General features: G+C 53.5%; 2 protein-coding genes across 2 annotated transcripts; both read right to left on the bottom strand.

Annotated features, from left to right (window-relative positions):
* Positions 1-5,997: 5,997 nt before the first annotated feature.
* ColSpa_10883 (RNA-dependent RNA polymerase 1) lies at positions 5,998-9,840 on the bottom strand (the record flags this gene model as incomplete). The annotated part of the gene is made up of 3 exons (XM_049277095.1): positions 5,998-6,926; positions 6,978-8,837; positions 8,859-9,840. The coding sequence occupies 3 exons, from the start codon at positions 9,838-9,840 to the stop codon at positions 5,998-6,000; spliced, it is 3,771 nt and encodes a 1,256-aa protein (XP_049133052.1).
* Positions 9,841-11,366: 1,526 nt separating this feature from the next.
* ColSpa_10882 (D-lactate dehydrogenase [cytochrome], mitochondrial) lies at positions 11,367-13,394 on the bottom strand (the record flags this gene model as incomplete). The annotated part of the gene is made up of 5 exons (XM_049277094.1): positions 11,367-11,767; positions 11,826-12,224; positions 12,302-12,520; positions 12,582-12,981; positions 13,035-13,394. 5 exons carry the CDS (start codon positions 13,392-13,394, stop codon positions 11,367-11,369), a joined length of 1,779 nt encoding a protein of 592 aa, XP_049133051.1.
* Positions 13,395-13,820: the final 426 nt, after the last annotated feature.

Here is a 13,820-nt window from a genome sequence, read left to right as displayed (position 1 = left end):
AACAGTGCGCGAAGCGCTCCGAGATTCTTAGAAAAACGACCAAAATACTGGGTCAGCGTCGTGTGCCGTCACTTGGTTGGCCGGGTTCACGGAGGGTCAGGGAAGTGGGTGAGGTTTGTCGCAAGCGTCCTCGTGAGAAGTGATGTTGGGGTGAGTCGTAGACTGAGATGTCGCGCTCCGCAAAAAAAGAATCATTGGCGGGGAGGGTCGTCGGGGGTCGTTTATGGAGCCTGCGACAGGCTTGCCTGTTTTCGACATACCCTGGGTTGAAGAGAGTGCCGTCCCGACAGTCAGGCACTTGGTTCGAGAGTTGTTGCGAGACAAACAAGCCACAATCGGGTTAGATGGAAGACATGTGTTGGCCCACGGCTACAAACGAGTTCCAATTTGACCGGAGTGTCTCACAGCAAACCCAATCCCGTCAGAATGTCATTGTCTTCATCATTGTCAGGGGCAGATTCCGACAATCTTGCATCATGGGAGGGGCTACTTACAGCAGAAAATCTTCCATATTTCGAACAAGGATGAATCCGACTCTGCAGTGTCAAAGCGGTCGACGAGATCTGATCGCAGAGACCCTTCAGCAGCAGGCTGGCAGCTGGTGGGACCTGCCAGACTTGCGAGTCCAGGTCCGGTCATATATCACATTTCCCACGATCTAGTGCCTCAGCCAGGAAAGGCAATAGTCACGAGTGAGCACCCAATAGCAATGGCGTGCCGGCTGAAATGACGCCGCTCTACAAGAAACCTTTCTGCTGGGGACTTCCCGCGGCTGAGGGATTTACCAACTGCCCAAGAGTCTCAACGTGCAGCGCATGTGGGAATCTCCGCGATCGCCCAGGCGCGAGCTTATCGTGGGTTTTCCTGGGTGCCACAATCGCCTTTACCACAATACTGGGTCACCGATCTGGTTGCATCGTGCAAGATCGGTTCAAAGGGACAATGCGATCTGTGTCCTGTGATCGAAAACGGTGCCCACCAGCAACCGCTGTTTAACAGCAAGCGACCGAAGCATTGTTGGAACCTTGCATAGAAAACGTCTTTGTACGACACCTTTCTAGGAACAGCTCCAGGTTTTTTTGATTAGGAGCGGGAGCAACCGCCTTGCCGAAAGTTTGCTGATGTTGACCCCCATCCAGAGCGCCTTACTCATCAGGCTTGTACGACTCAGCGTCGTGCACGGATTCCACAAACTTGCGATGCGATAATGGCACCGAACCGACGGCGTTCTGTGCACAGACTGGATTCCGAACGAGAGGAAAGGGATGGGTGTAAATCCGAGTCGCAATTGCTAGAAGCACGCCGCGCTGCTGCACGGGATCATGCGTAGCAAAGAAAATCGACGCCGACCACGATACATCAAGAGGGGAAACAGAATCTTGGTCAACTGTCATTTTTCTGATAATGGAAAAAGTACTATGTACAGTAGGAGAAGGCTGGCTGCTGAGATATGACGAAAGGAGGGACAAGGCCAGGGAGACGTCAATGAGAACCCCCGATTCTAAGATCGAGCGAGACCAGTGTTTAGCGTCATATGTAGGTACTGTAGTACAGGTAGACCCCTCGCCGAGCCCTGGTCCCGGCGGTGCGACCCCGGGCCCCCGGAGGCACACCCCCACTGGTATGTGGACCAACGGTGATCTCAAATCAGCGGCTGCGGCCGGGTAAGCCACGGGTTCCCAGGGCGGCACACGCCAGCTAGCGCTACACTGTATGCACAGTATGTACGTACAGTACAGCCAAATAGGCATGGAGCACGCAACATGTCACTTGAGCCCACTTCCATCCTTCAACAACCACTCAGGGCGACATCACATCGTTCCATTCCTGTTTCTGCCGCCCACAAACTCGCGATTGCTCGCACACACCAAACCCGCCAATCTGCTCCGAGGTTGAATGCCATGACCAAAGGCTGTGCCGGCTCAAACACCACGATCCGGATTTTGGCATTTGTATTTCAGCTGGTCCACGCCCGCGTTTCTCACGTGGGAATCTCCAGGGCCCTGACGGCGTCTCCTTTGAGTCCAACAAAAAACATACGAGCGGAGGGGCGATCTGCACAATCGACTTGACCATCTTCAGCCGCAAGTCAGCTGCTCATCGCACAACCAATCCCTCCTTCATCCTTTCCCGCGGGGGGACCAGCCCACCGGCTCCTACCCCTCCCGTGTGCCACGCCGCTTTGCAACACGCTAGCGGGAGCCTCAGCTGTGTCCTAGACAGCCGCCAGGAACCACAAGCCACCAGGTCCTACTTGGTTCGCTGCACATCATCCCGAACCACGTTCCATTCTGTGCGGCACAGCAACAACCCTAAATCATGGGCAAATCCAAGAGCAGCAACGCTGCGAAGGCGAAAGCTGGCGCCGGGGCTACTAACGGCAGTAACACAAAATCAACCGCTCCTTCGACCCCCAGTTCACCACCCGCTTGGCCCCAGTTCAAGCCACCACTGCCAGTTGCAGACCTAGCTCCCGACAAGCTCGGCCCTTGTCCTGACAAAGTCGTCCTGGTCCGCAACTTTTGGCCGAAATCCCTTTGCAGTTCCTATGTCACTTTCCTCAGGGGTCTGCCACTGATCACCACACCCGGGCGGCCTAAGCGGGGAGAGGCGGTCAGAGTAAATGACCGATTCCAAGTGCAGGATGCTGCCTTTGCCCAGCGTCTCTGGACGGAAACTGGGCTACGCGAATTGCTGCGTCAAGAAGATATTCAGGATTTGTGGTGAGTGCGCTGGATTCACTCCCTTGCCATCCCCGCCCCCCTCATGACCCTTGCCCTGAGCATTGCATCCCACGCGCTTCCGGCTAGATCCGCCAGTGTCTGCGCACAACCAGAAGACATCCAAAACAGTTACAACAAACATGAAACCCATACGGAAGAAGAAACACATCTGGGTCTAGACATTCTCGTTGCGGGATTGTTGTGAGACTTGCTAACAAGGGTTCATCTTGTCAGGGGCGGTGAAGTCGTCGGTTTGAATCCCAACATCCGCATCTATCGCTACTCCAAGGGCCAGTATTTTGATGCACATTGTAAGTCTCACAAAACCCAATCGTTGACCTGTCATACGCCACATGCGCCGAAGGCGATGAATAGTCTGCGAGTCACGGGGCAAGGCCTCCGTTATTCATTGCATACTCTTAGCATCAGTGGCCGGGCATCCATCCACCCGAGCCAGCTTGCCACATGCAGCAAGCCACAAGTATCTGTTACTGTTCCCTAGATGGCCGAAGTTGAGAGGCAATGGAGGGGGCACAGAGCTCGACAACGTTTCATTGCGTCGTTATAAATGACATCGCACACCACCACATTGCTGTGTACCGACTCTTGTGGGCTCGCAAGGCCATTGTGCTTGAAGATCGTTGCAAGACCTTCACTCTCGTTCAAGCGGACGGCCCTGAGTCATCTTGCACAGCAGCTTACGCATGAGCTCGCTCGGTCCATATGTTTCCTCGCTTTCTCGTCAGTTTCCTTCATCGACCCATTCGTATGGGCACCGGAGTCGGAGCGGTTTCCAACCCATGCATGTCTTAATCTCCTCAGGCCCAGTACAAAGGTCTCTGAAGACGATCATGACTTACAACGCCTCGTGGAGAAACCTGCTAGAATCTGAGATCTTTTACCCACTATTCCTTGAAGACGATGTTGGGCCCCGCAGCAAGTGCCTGGACCATCGATCAACCATGCGATGGTCATATTTGATATATGACACCTCATCCCCTCCGCTCAGTCCTCTTTGTTTACACTCTTCTTGTCACTGCGGACTCCCATCCCAGCACCAAAAGAACCCATCGATTTGTCGCACAGGCCCAAACCCTGCGAATCGGTCCATATCGATCCACTCAATGGCGTTGTCCTTTCGGGTCATGTGGGAGGCTGAGTCCGGGAGCCTGCGAGTCCGATCCAGCGAAACCCCTCAACATCTCGCGTCTCCCTATCCAAACAAGAAACGCAGCAATGAGCGTTCTAGGATTCCCTTCGACCTGCAGCACTCAAGGGCCCTCTGATCTCTCTCAGCTCAGACCGTTTTCTTCTGCATCCTTCACTTGTCTTCCGTGCAGGCTTCCTCTTCAACTTCACGATCGGCCCGGCTGACTTTGGGACCCCCACACAGACGACGACTCCAACAACGTCACGCTCACACCCGACCCCTCGACCGGACCCGTCACGTGCAAGACAACATGGACGCTACTGCTCTATCTTACTTCCTCCGCTGAGGGCTGTGTCGGCGGCGAGACCGTCTTTTTCCCCAACGACCGCCGTTCTGCCAAGGAAGAGATCCCAGTCGCCCTCGAAACTGGCATGCTTCTTCTTCACAAGCACGGCGACGATTGCATGCTGGTAAGTCTCGTCTTGAGAAAATTATCTCCATGTACATAATCCCAAGAAACCTATGCATCCTCCCCTGATCCCCGGAATGCTCAGGGCAAGACGCACCTGAACATGTTTCTGAGCGACCGCGACCGTTGCCACCACGGTCTCTCCGCCGGCATTACTTCTCCTGTACCTTTTCTTTGCTTTTGGTGGCGCAAAACACGACCCAACCGACGGCCACCACAGCTGCGGCCCCCTCCCCTCCCCAAACCCCCCAATCAACCTCCCCTCCCCAACCACCGGCATGTTCAACCCACTCTGCCTGCTGAGCAGCATACGCCAGACCCCCTACATCACTCCCACCTTGCCCTGTTATTTTTACCCTCCTGGCCGCAGTACAGGTCCTGCAGACTGACACATGTTCCACTTATCAACAGCACGAGGGGCGCGAGGTCACCGCAGGCGAGAAGTGGGTGCTGAGAACGGATCTATGCGTCAGGAAGTGAAGGGTTTTTTTCTGGCGATCTGCGCCAGGCATCACGCAACACGGATGGTCTTCCCCGTGGCCTGTGCCGCCTTCTGCCCGCTTGGACGTGGAGAACGATGAGAACACGTCGATTCCCGATTTCCCATCCGCGGCTCCGGTACAGCGACCGCCCCGTGGCCTGGGCCCGTTCGACTAGAGCACCGTTCTCGGGCTCCCCTCTTATTTCGTCAGATTCCCTGTTGGATCGTATGGAGAGGCGGAATGCGCGGACCGGACTCGCACCACGTTGCCTCGTGGGTCAAGTGACCTCGCTGTATGCATGCCGCACCCGGACAGCTTGTCCGTTTGATCGACGATCTGGACAGGAACCGAAGGGAAGAGAAGGATCTGGTTTATGAATTCTAGAAGAAGGGGGGGAAGGGGGGGGCCACGAGTTTCAGGTCCAACTCCCCCATTGCAATTCAAATCATCAGAGTAGCAGGGCCAGTGAGCCTTTCCCATCGCGTGTGTGCCAAGTAGACGTCGCTCGAGTGATGTGGTGGCATGGACGATCCGGGAAAAAGCCGTGCCAGACAGCCTCCTCCCCCCTCCAATCCTGCCGCCCTGCTGGTCGTGAGCGTTCCTTTTTGGTTGATGCGTGAGGCGTGGTAGTGGACAGGACCCCGGCATGCACCCCTTTTCCGCTGCTGCTGCTGCTGCCGCCGCCGCCTACTAATCTGTTCTGTCCGTTCTGTCTTCCTCCTCAACGTCGGAAAGCCTCGAACGTGTTCCCCCCCGGCTGCCTCCCGTCGGTTCCCCGAGCAGGCACCGGCAAAGCAAGCAAGCAAGCAAAGCAAAGGCTGTCCCTCTAAGATCCTTCCCGCGGCAACGCGGCACAACGGTGAACACTTCATCAGTTGAAGTTCGGAGGGGAGCTTCTGACGACACCAGACGGCGCTCCTGAGGTCACAGTGGCATAGGAAACGGGCCATGGCTGCGTCACGAAGCAAGTCTATTGTGCGGATTGGTATCTCGCATGTCTCGTAAGGAAGCTGCCTGACGGTATGCGGGCATCAATGGCCCAACGGAAAAAGCCTCCTCCGTTATCGCCCCCGTCGCTTTCCTGAGTTTCCATGATTAATGACTGGGACCCGCGGGAATGACCTGTCAAACGCCCCTGTCGCAGCAGAAAAAGCTGCCATTGTGTACGCCTCACTAGCCCATGGCGCCGCTCATCAGCCGGTCCATGGCATCCATGGCACTATCCTCCTCAACATGTATCTCCTGTCCACCAGTAGCATCGCCGCGCTCGGATGGCTGTGAGACCTCACTGTCGTCCTCCTTCGTGGGGCTCTCGAACACCTCCAACAGTTCGCCCCGGTGGACCACTCTTCCGCCTCCCAGCTGAGTCTCCTGCTGCCCCGTGTCCCCTTCGACGCGACGAATGGGGTAGGCCTTTTTCGTCACCGGCTGAGCCTCAGGGTCGACGGTGGGTTTGATCTTGACGTGTCCGGTGGCGATGCGGCCCATGGTCCAGTGGAAGATCCATGGGAAGCTGATCAGGGGCATCGATTGTCGCTTGTGTTCCTCGTCTTCGCACTCCGCCGCGAGCGCTGCATTGACCTGTTCCTCGGTGACTTTGTACATTGCAGCCACGAACGGGGCAAAGTCGTCATAGTTTCTGCTGCCTGCCTCTTTGTAGCAAATCTCCCGAAACCTGTGCTTGAGTGCCGCCGATTCCTGACCGATGTCTTCTTGCTGCTTGTAGTCGCTCCCAACACGTGGTTTTGACAGTACAAACCCGGTCCAGGCTTCGAACTCGGTTTGGATGTCGCGATGGCTCATGAGGCGACGCAAGGAGGTGTCATACTGGTTCTTGACCTTGCGCGCTTTTTCGAGAAAATCGTCCGTGAGAGTGAAGCGATTCAAAATCCTGCCGTCAAACTTTTTCTCGTAAAGAGGGTTGAGTACCTGTTCTTGGATCATGTCATAGATCTGGCCAAGGGTGCTTGAGGACCAGTAGGTGTTTCTACGGTTCATAAAATGAGGCCATTTCTTGGGCTGAAGATCCGGATGCAAGTTGGCTGGGTCCGCAGTCTTGACATAGTCAACGGCCTTGGAGTGAAGCTCCGCTAACTTCAGGCCTGTTAGCTTATGTTAGTATCTTCTTCGTTAGCCGTAAGATCAGTACTCACATCTGTGATCTTTTGCTCCCGCTTGAGATTGATCGGCCTGGGCTAGATGCGCAATTGCAACCAAGGCCAGGCAGTCATTCTGAATGTACCGAACGAAGAACGTTCTCAGATCTGATACTCTAACGAACCCACGCTTCAACACTGGGGCCTTTGGTGCTACGTAGTTCATTGGGGGCTGGTGCCACTCATGGGGTATGAGATCCGGGTTCCAGATAACGAAGAAGTCGTCACCGTCGAGGTCACCTCCTGAAAGCATGCTGGGCACATCTCGGTCACCGACGCTAGGGAACACCACAACATTCTTGAGGTGATGAAGAGCGGGAACATCAACCGCTTCTACGACACGAATATCTCCCGGGTGAAGTGACGGGTTGCGTCCAATAATGCATACTCCGGTGACGCAGTAAAACTTGCCATCGTCAGGGTGCGGGATTTGTAGGAAGATCTGGGGAAGGTCTTGAATGTTCCGTGTCGTCTTCCCTTCCGTTTCTTTGGAGTGGCCTCGCAAAGTTCCAGTTTCATCGAGGCATCCGAGAAGAAAAGCGCTCTGTTCTATCACCACTCGAGCCTTCTCTTTCAACAGCTTCATGGACCAGATTCGCCAGAGATTTAAAATCGTGAGAACAAATGGCTCTTGCACTTCCGTATCCATGAAACCCCAGCAGACGAGATCCTTGATTGTCAAAGACGTCATGTTCTCGTCAATGTATTTTCCTAGTAAGCCTGCAGCCGCCACTCGGTCATTCATAGCTTTCTCATAATTCCGAACTTGTTGTTTGGCGAGCTGCAATATATGTTCTCCTTTTACGCCAAGAGTGGTGAGAATGGTTATTGTCTGTCGATTCAGTGTGGCGACTGAGTATTGCGCAAACTTGATGATTTCCAGCCCGTTGAATTGCGCCCTGAACTTTTCCTGGGAAGGTCTAATGTGCACTTCGAGGCCCTTGGCTTCAGGCCAGACAGCTAGCATGCCTTTGCAACCACCCATACGGAATTGGAAAGCAGACGGTATGCCGACTGATTCGTGGCCCATCTCGTTGACGACCATCTCCGCCAGTAGTTTCGAAATCTTGCCTACGCCATCGCTGAAGCAATATCCGCCTCGTTGAATGTCTTCTTCTTGTACAATACGAGGGACAGTGACTCCTCGTATCTCTCTTGTCGTCGAGAAGCATTGACCGATGCGTGCGGCATATTTGGCGACGTTCCTGATGTGACTGAACTCGCCCATCCATTTCCGAATATCGTCGCAAGTAATGTAGCCAGTAGGGCAGAAGAAGTATACTGCACATTCTCGAATCTGTGAATTTCCAAAGGCCAAGAACTCGTAGACGCGGTTGCCGATCTTGATGCCTTGCTTCAGGGTGCGGTAGATTCTGTTGAAGATCTCGTTGCCGGCATCACTGTACACTCTGCCCCTGTAGAGCTCGTCCGTAAACTGGACTCTGAGGAAGCGATCTTGATACGAGTTATATTTTCGAAGGACCCTATTCGAAGATTCGACGTTTGGCGAGCACAAAATTATAGTCGACGGTGTGATGACGACCTTACGGATAGTCGTGCAATAGTATGGCATACTGGCATTAGGAAAGAAGAAACGGGCCTCTTCGTTCTGGAACATTTCCATGGGATCCCATACTCTGCTTCCTTGATCTGCAAAGTATTCGAGCATCCATTTTGCGCGGTCATTGTCCATGCGACATAACTCATCGACGAAAGTCTGAGTGATGGAATACTCCGAGAGAATACCGCGAGAGATGCAGACTTCTAGCTGATAGTAGACCTCGAATTTCAGATTATCCGAGGCTGGCCTTAGGGATAGCAGCGAGTGGTTGGTCGACAAGTTGTAGGATCTCGATGCTGGAGTTCGGCAAAGCGTACCTAGCAGAGGAGAGCGCCGAGGCACAGATCCAAAGTGGTCCAAGACTGTGGCTGCAACGTTGTAGGCCTGGAGTGCCTCTAGTACCTTGTCGATAGCGGTTCCGGCATCCCGAATGATGAATCTGAAAGTGGTCCAACGGCCGATGTTGATGAAATTCGGGTCGTCAAAGTCGGCCTGCAGAGTCACAGGGAAATCTCGGGGCAATTGTTCATCATCGAGTATGACAGTTCGTCGCTCCCACAGGTCCAGGCTGCCCCAAGAAGACCTTCCCGCCGCCATCTCGTTGCGTTTTCTCCTGCTCGCCTTGGTCCAGAACATCGGGGGAAGCTCTAACGGCATTACCAATTCCGTGTCGTTCCCTTCGTTGACTCGGAAGATTTCCGTGAGGCGAGCAAAATCTACAGTGCATTTATGATGACTGATGTCATTGTTGTCGCATTTTTCGTCGCCCTGATCTCCAGCCGCCTGTGTCGCTGCTTGGTCGCGAGTAAACGTGTCGAAATTGATGGTGATATTCTTTTTTCTGAGGTTGACGTCGATCCTCACATTGTCCGTGACAGATTTGAGCACCACCATCTCGTTTTTCTGAAGTTGAGAGCCAAAATCCATGCGATCAGCCAGCAGGGACATCTTGGACTTGAACCAGATGTCGGGATTGGCGGGGCTCTTGACCAGACTGTCGTACGTCTCATGAGGAGCCTTGAACGTTCTTAGAGTGACTTGGGCGCTCTTGCCTTCGCCATATTTGATGGTATAAACCTTCGAGGACCAGAAGTCGAGCTTGGGTGGGGGCTCAAAGCGGACCAGGGCGAATCCAGTTCGGTTACCATTCCGATCCTCATCGATCTCGAGCGTGGATATGTTGCCATGCCGCGTGAAAGAGTCGTAGAGTTCAGCCAGGGTTACGGAAGAGGGAAGGCAGTAAATCTTTATAGCGAAGTCCGGCCATGTTCTCCACGGCTCGACCTCAGTGGCATTCATGATGTGAGTATTCGTGCTTGCCGTCCAGAATTCGAGAGGTCAAGTGCTGTGCAGATGACGAAGTTGGAGAGAGAGTTACCTGAGCTTTTTGAATAAGTGAGATGAAGTGGTGAGGAGGAAGTATCGATGGATAGAACAAATTTTAAGAGGAGAGGTCGAAGTATGGGATATGGAAGAAATGGGGGTGGAGGAAGGCGAGAGTAGACGGTGATGGAAGATAGGTAAGTAGGTACCTAGTGAAAGGGTATCGATCGATTATTTGGACGAGGGAAGTTTTGTAAAGTAGGTGAAGATTTGATCGTGTGCATGAGAAAGAGAAAAGTCCACAGGACGGGTCCTGTTTTCGAAGTTGTAGATGGTGAAGCAAATATGATTTGGCCGGCAATTCGATCAGTCTTGCCTCCAACCGAGCCTCATCTTTTGACTTGAGAGTATGAGGAGGTTGTGACGAGACTAGTGTTGGTGAACAAGTTTGTCGAAAGGAAGGAGAAGTGAAGGGAGCTGAGCAGCAGGTATTGGTAGAGGATCGGCTCTGACAGATGTGGCGTACATACCCCGGAGAGTGTCGATTTACGTTCAAGATCTTGCTCAGAAGCTACGTTGCCGCTTCCAACTGCTGTCATCTCATCTAATCTTCTCTCACTGTCCTGATCAGTCCAAGCGGTGAAGAATTGTGGTAAGTAAGGTTGCTTGGAAGAGGTAAACCAGGCCAAGACGTGGAATGAGTGGAGGCGGAAAAAGCTAGAGGAGTCCAAGGAGAAGACGCCATCTCCCTCAAAGTACCTACCTCTGAAGATTGAGTCTGGTTTTGGAAGGTAGGAAGCGCGACACTTTAATTTTTCCGCTTCTTCTCCCATTACAGGAAAGAACAGATGGTTGTTGTTGCCTGCTTTGGAAAGCATTCTCTTCCATGCCAATGCGGCTAGCCGTTGCTACCTGACAATTCACTTGCTATCGTTCACCGCCTCCAAAAAGTCTATAATATTACCGCCACCTGATGCCGATTCTCGAGGTCCGGAAACAACCTGCATCTTCCAAGGAAGCATCATCAAATTGTTAATCTGTATGCAAGTGTCCTGGAATCCAGTCGATGTGCAGTGAAACATCGCTTCACTGTAGACGCAGCATTGCCGGGCACTGTCTGAACAATACCGTGCTCAATCGCAGTTCACACATTTGATCTTAAACTATGTGAGAGATACCAGTTGTTTGCCATGAAAAATCGAGACTTAAAGTAAAGCAGATGGCCGCCAGGCTTTTGTTACCCGTTTCCCCATGCTTCTGCCGCTACTAGATGCACCGGCCTGGAAAGGCATGCAAATATGTATTTCGTACTCATCCCTTTTTGCAAACAGATGGTTTACTTTCCATGATCTCTACGCCCAGAGGTCGAATACTTGAGTCAGGCTCCTTGATGCTCCTTGATGTGAATCATAAATCCAACTACCATGAACGACGCTAACAATCCTCTGGTCGCAGCACGTCAGCAGGGTCGAACGGTAGACAACGCAACGAAGTTGTCTCGTCTAGAGGCTCAAGTTCGTCCTTGATCCTGGGGGAATATCCATGATCTTGCCAGGGTTCATGATCCACTTCGGATCCAACGCCCGTTTGATTGACTTCATCACGTCGAGCGTGTCGGGGCCGACCTCGAGAAGAAGCGACTCCTTCTTACCCCAGCCGATTGAATGCTCGCCAGTACACGTTCCCTCCATGTCGATCGCCCTCTTCACCATGTTGTGGACGCACTTCTCAACCTTCTCCCTCTCTTCGGGAATCGTCCGGTTGTAGATGATACTCTCGTGGAAGTTGCCGTCACCGATATGGCCCAAAATGCTCGCAAAAAGGCCCATGTCGTCCATCTCTTTCTTGCTGATCTCGATTAGGTCTGCCAAACGACTGAAGGGAACCGCAACATCGGTACTCCCTACGCGTTGTTAGTCCACCATGACTCGTAAAGTTTGGGCCTGACGAGGGAGACTCACAAACTTCTTCTCCGTCCTTTCGCAGTGCCAACATCGACCACAACGACTCTTTACGAGCAGACCACAGCAGCTTCTGCTCCAGTGTGTCCTTGGCGAACTCGAAGTTTCCACCCTTGTGGTTCTTGGTAATCTTCTGGACGAGGCCAATGTTCTCCTTAACACCGGCCTTGGTGCCGGAGAACTTGAAGAACAGAGTTGGAAGTTCCTGCCAAACGCGGGGAGCCGTAGCACCGCCCATGTTGACGACCTTCATCTGGACTTCGTCCATGATTTCCATGGCCGCGACGGGGATGCCGTTGCGCATCACTTCAGCCGCGGCAGCCGCAGCATCCCTGATGCTAGGGAACGTCACCACTGCAACCGAGAAGTCTTCAGGCACAACCGTGAGCTTGAGGGTCGCTATGCTAGTGTCAGTACCTCATTAACGGGCTCGAGTCGGAAAGTTACATGCCGCTCAACGGCACCGCGCAACGTACCTTCAGTCACAAGCCCCAGCGTTCCTTCGGATCCAACGAACAAACTATTAAGGTTGTAACCCGCGGAAGACTTCCTCGGCCGTCGACGCGTCTTGACCACAGTGCCATCAGCCAACACAACAGTAAGGTTGATTACCCAGTCTTTCATAGTTCCGTATCTGACCGCATTAGTACCCGAGCAGTTGGTACCGATCATTCCGCCAATCTTGGCACTCGGGCCTTTCCTATAGGTCAATCATCGAGATCTCGGTACCAGGGCACGGCGATGATCCTTTCTTACCTGGGTCAATGGGAAAGAAGAGACCACTCTCCATTTTGGCGAGCTTCTCGTTCAGGTCCTGCCATCCAATGCTGGGCTGTACGACGATATCCATGTCATCCTTGTTGAATGAAAGGACCTTGTCCATGAAGGCAAAGTCGACGCTGATTCCTCCGTAAGGGGCCGAAAAGTTTCCTTCTAAGCTAGAGCCTCCCGAGTAAGGGATGATGGGAACGTTGTACTTGAAGCACACTCGCGCAATCGTCGCCACTTGCTCTGTCGAATGAGGATACGCTACGGCAACCGGTAGACCGTCAGGGTTGGTTGACGACCATTCGGAGTATCCGTGAGCGTGCAGGTCTTCCGGATCTGTGGAGATGATGTCCTCGCCACCCAGCTCCTGTCGAATTTCCTTCAAGGCCTGAACAAGACGTCAACACCCGCAGCGCACCATAAACACAGAAAACAACCAACCTGCTCCATCTCGGCCATGGTGGCATAATTTATCGGACGAGATTGGCTCTCCGGGGAAAGCAAACCGCCGCCTAGTGGAAGAAAGCCAGCGCTGGCGGAGTCGCCCTTGATCGAGCTGGCAAGACCCCATCCGACTGTACCTGTGGCCAAAGCAACTGCCAAAACTGACCTTCCGCTCCAACCAGTTTGCACGGCGTTGGCCGAACCGCTGGCGTTGGCTTGGAAGCCGCTCCGCCGAGTGGCCGTTGCCGAGAAGCTCCGACCGGCGCGGGCGGTTGGCGCCGCGAGTTGGCCCCTCAAGCCATGGCTCAGAAGGGGCCTCGCAGAGTATCTGGCCGACATGCAGGGGACGAAGGACATTTACGCGGATGCAGATCCGGCTGTTGTTTGTTATTGGCTTACAGATCGACCGGGGTACGGAGGGTTACGCCGAGAGTTGCGTTGGCGAGATGGGTTGCGTCGGCGTTGAGGTTTAAGCAGAATTTTTGCCCCTGGTGATAGCAAGTGCTGGCTTTGGGACGTCAGGGTCGAATACTGCGACCTTGGGGCGTTGACCTGTTTCGAAGTCGCAACCTGACGATATGTCCGGGAACCTAGCAAGCTGCTAGCGTGCCGAAGAACAGCCAGGTAGAAGTGCAGATGAGTTGATCTGTGGCGACGATGTGGGAGGTTGTGCGAAACAGTCCGTGACAACGGGAAGCTGGGACCACGAGTCCGGCAGGGAGAGGAAGACGAGGACGTTTATATCCAAAAGCGAGCGTAATCGTCTACCCAGAAAATACAATC

Source organism: Colletotrichum spaethianum, assembly GCF_022836535.1.
Source record: "Colletotrichum spaethianum MAFF 239500 DNA, contig40, whole genome shotgun sequence".
Taxonomy (NCBI): Eukaryota; Fungi; Ascomycota; class Sordariomycetes; order Glomerellales; family Glomerellaceae; genus Colletotrichum; species Colletotrichum spaethianum.
Note: the sequence above shows the minus strand (reverse complement) of the source record. Positions and strands in the feature narration are given on the sequence as shown.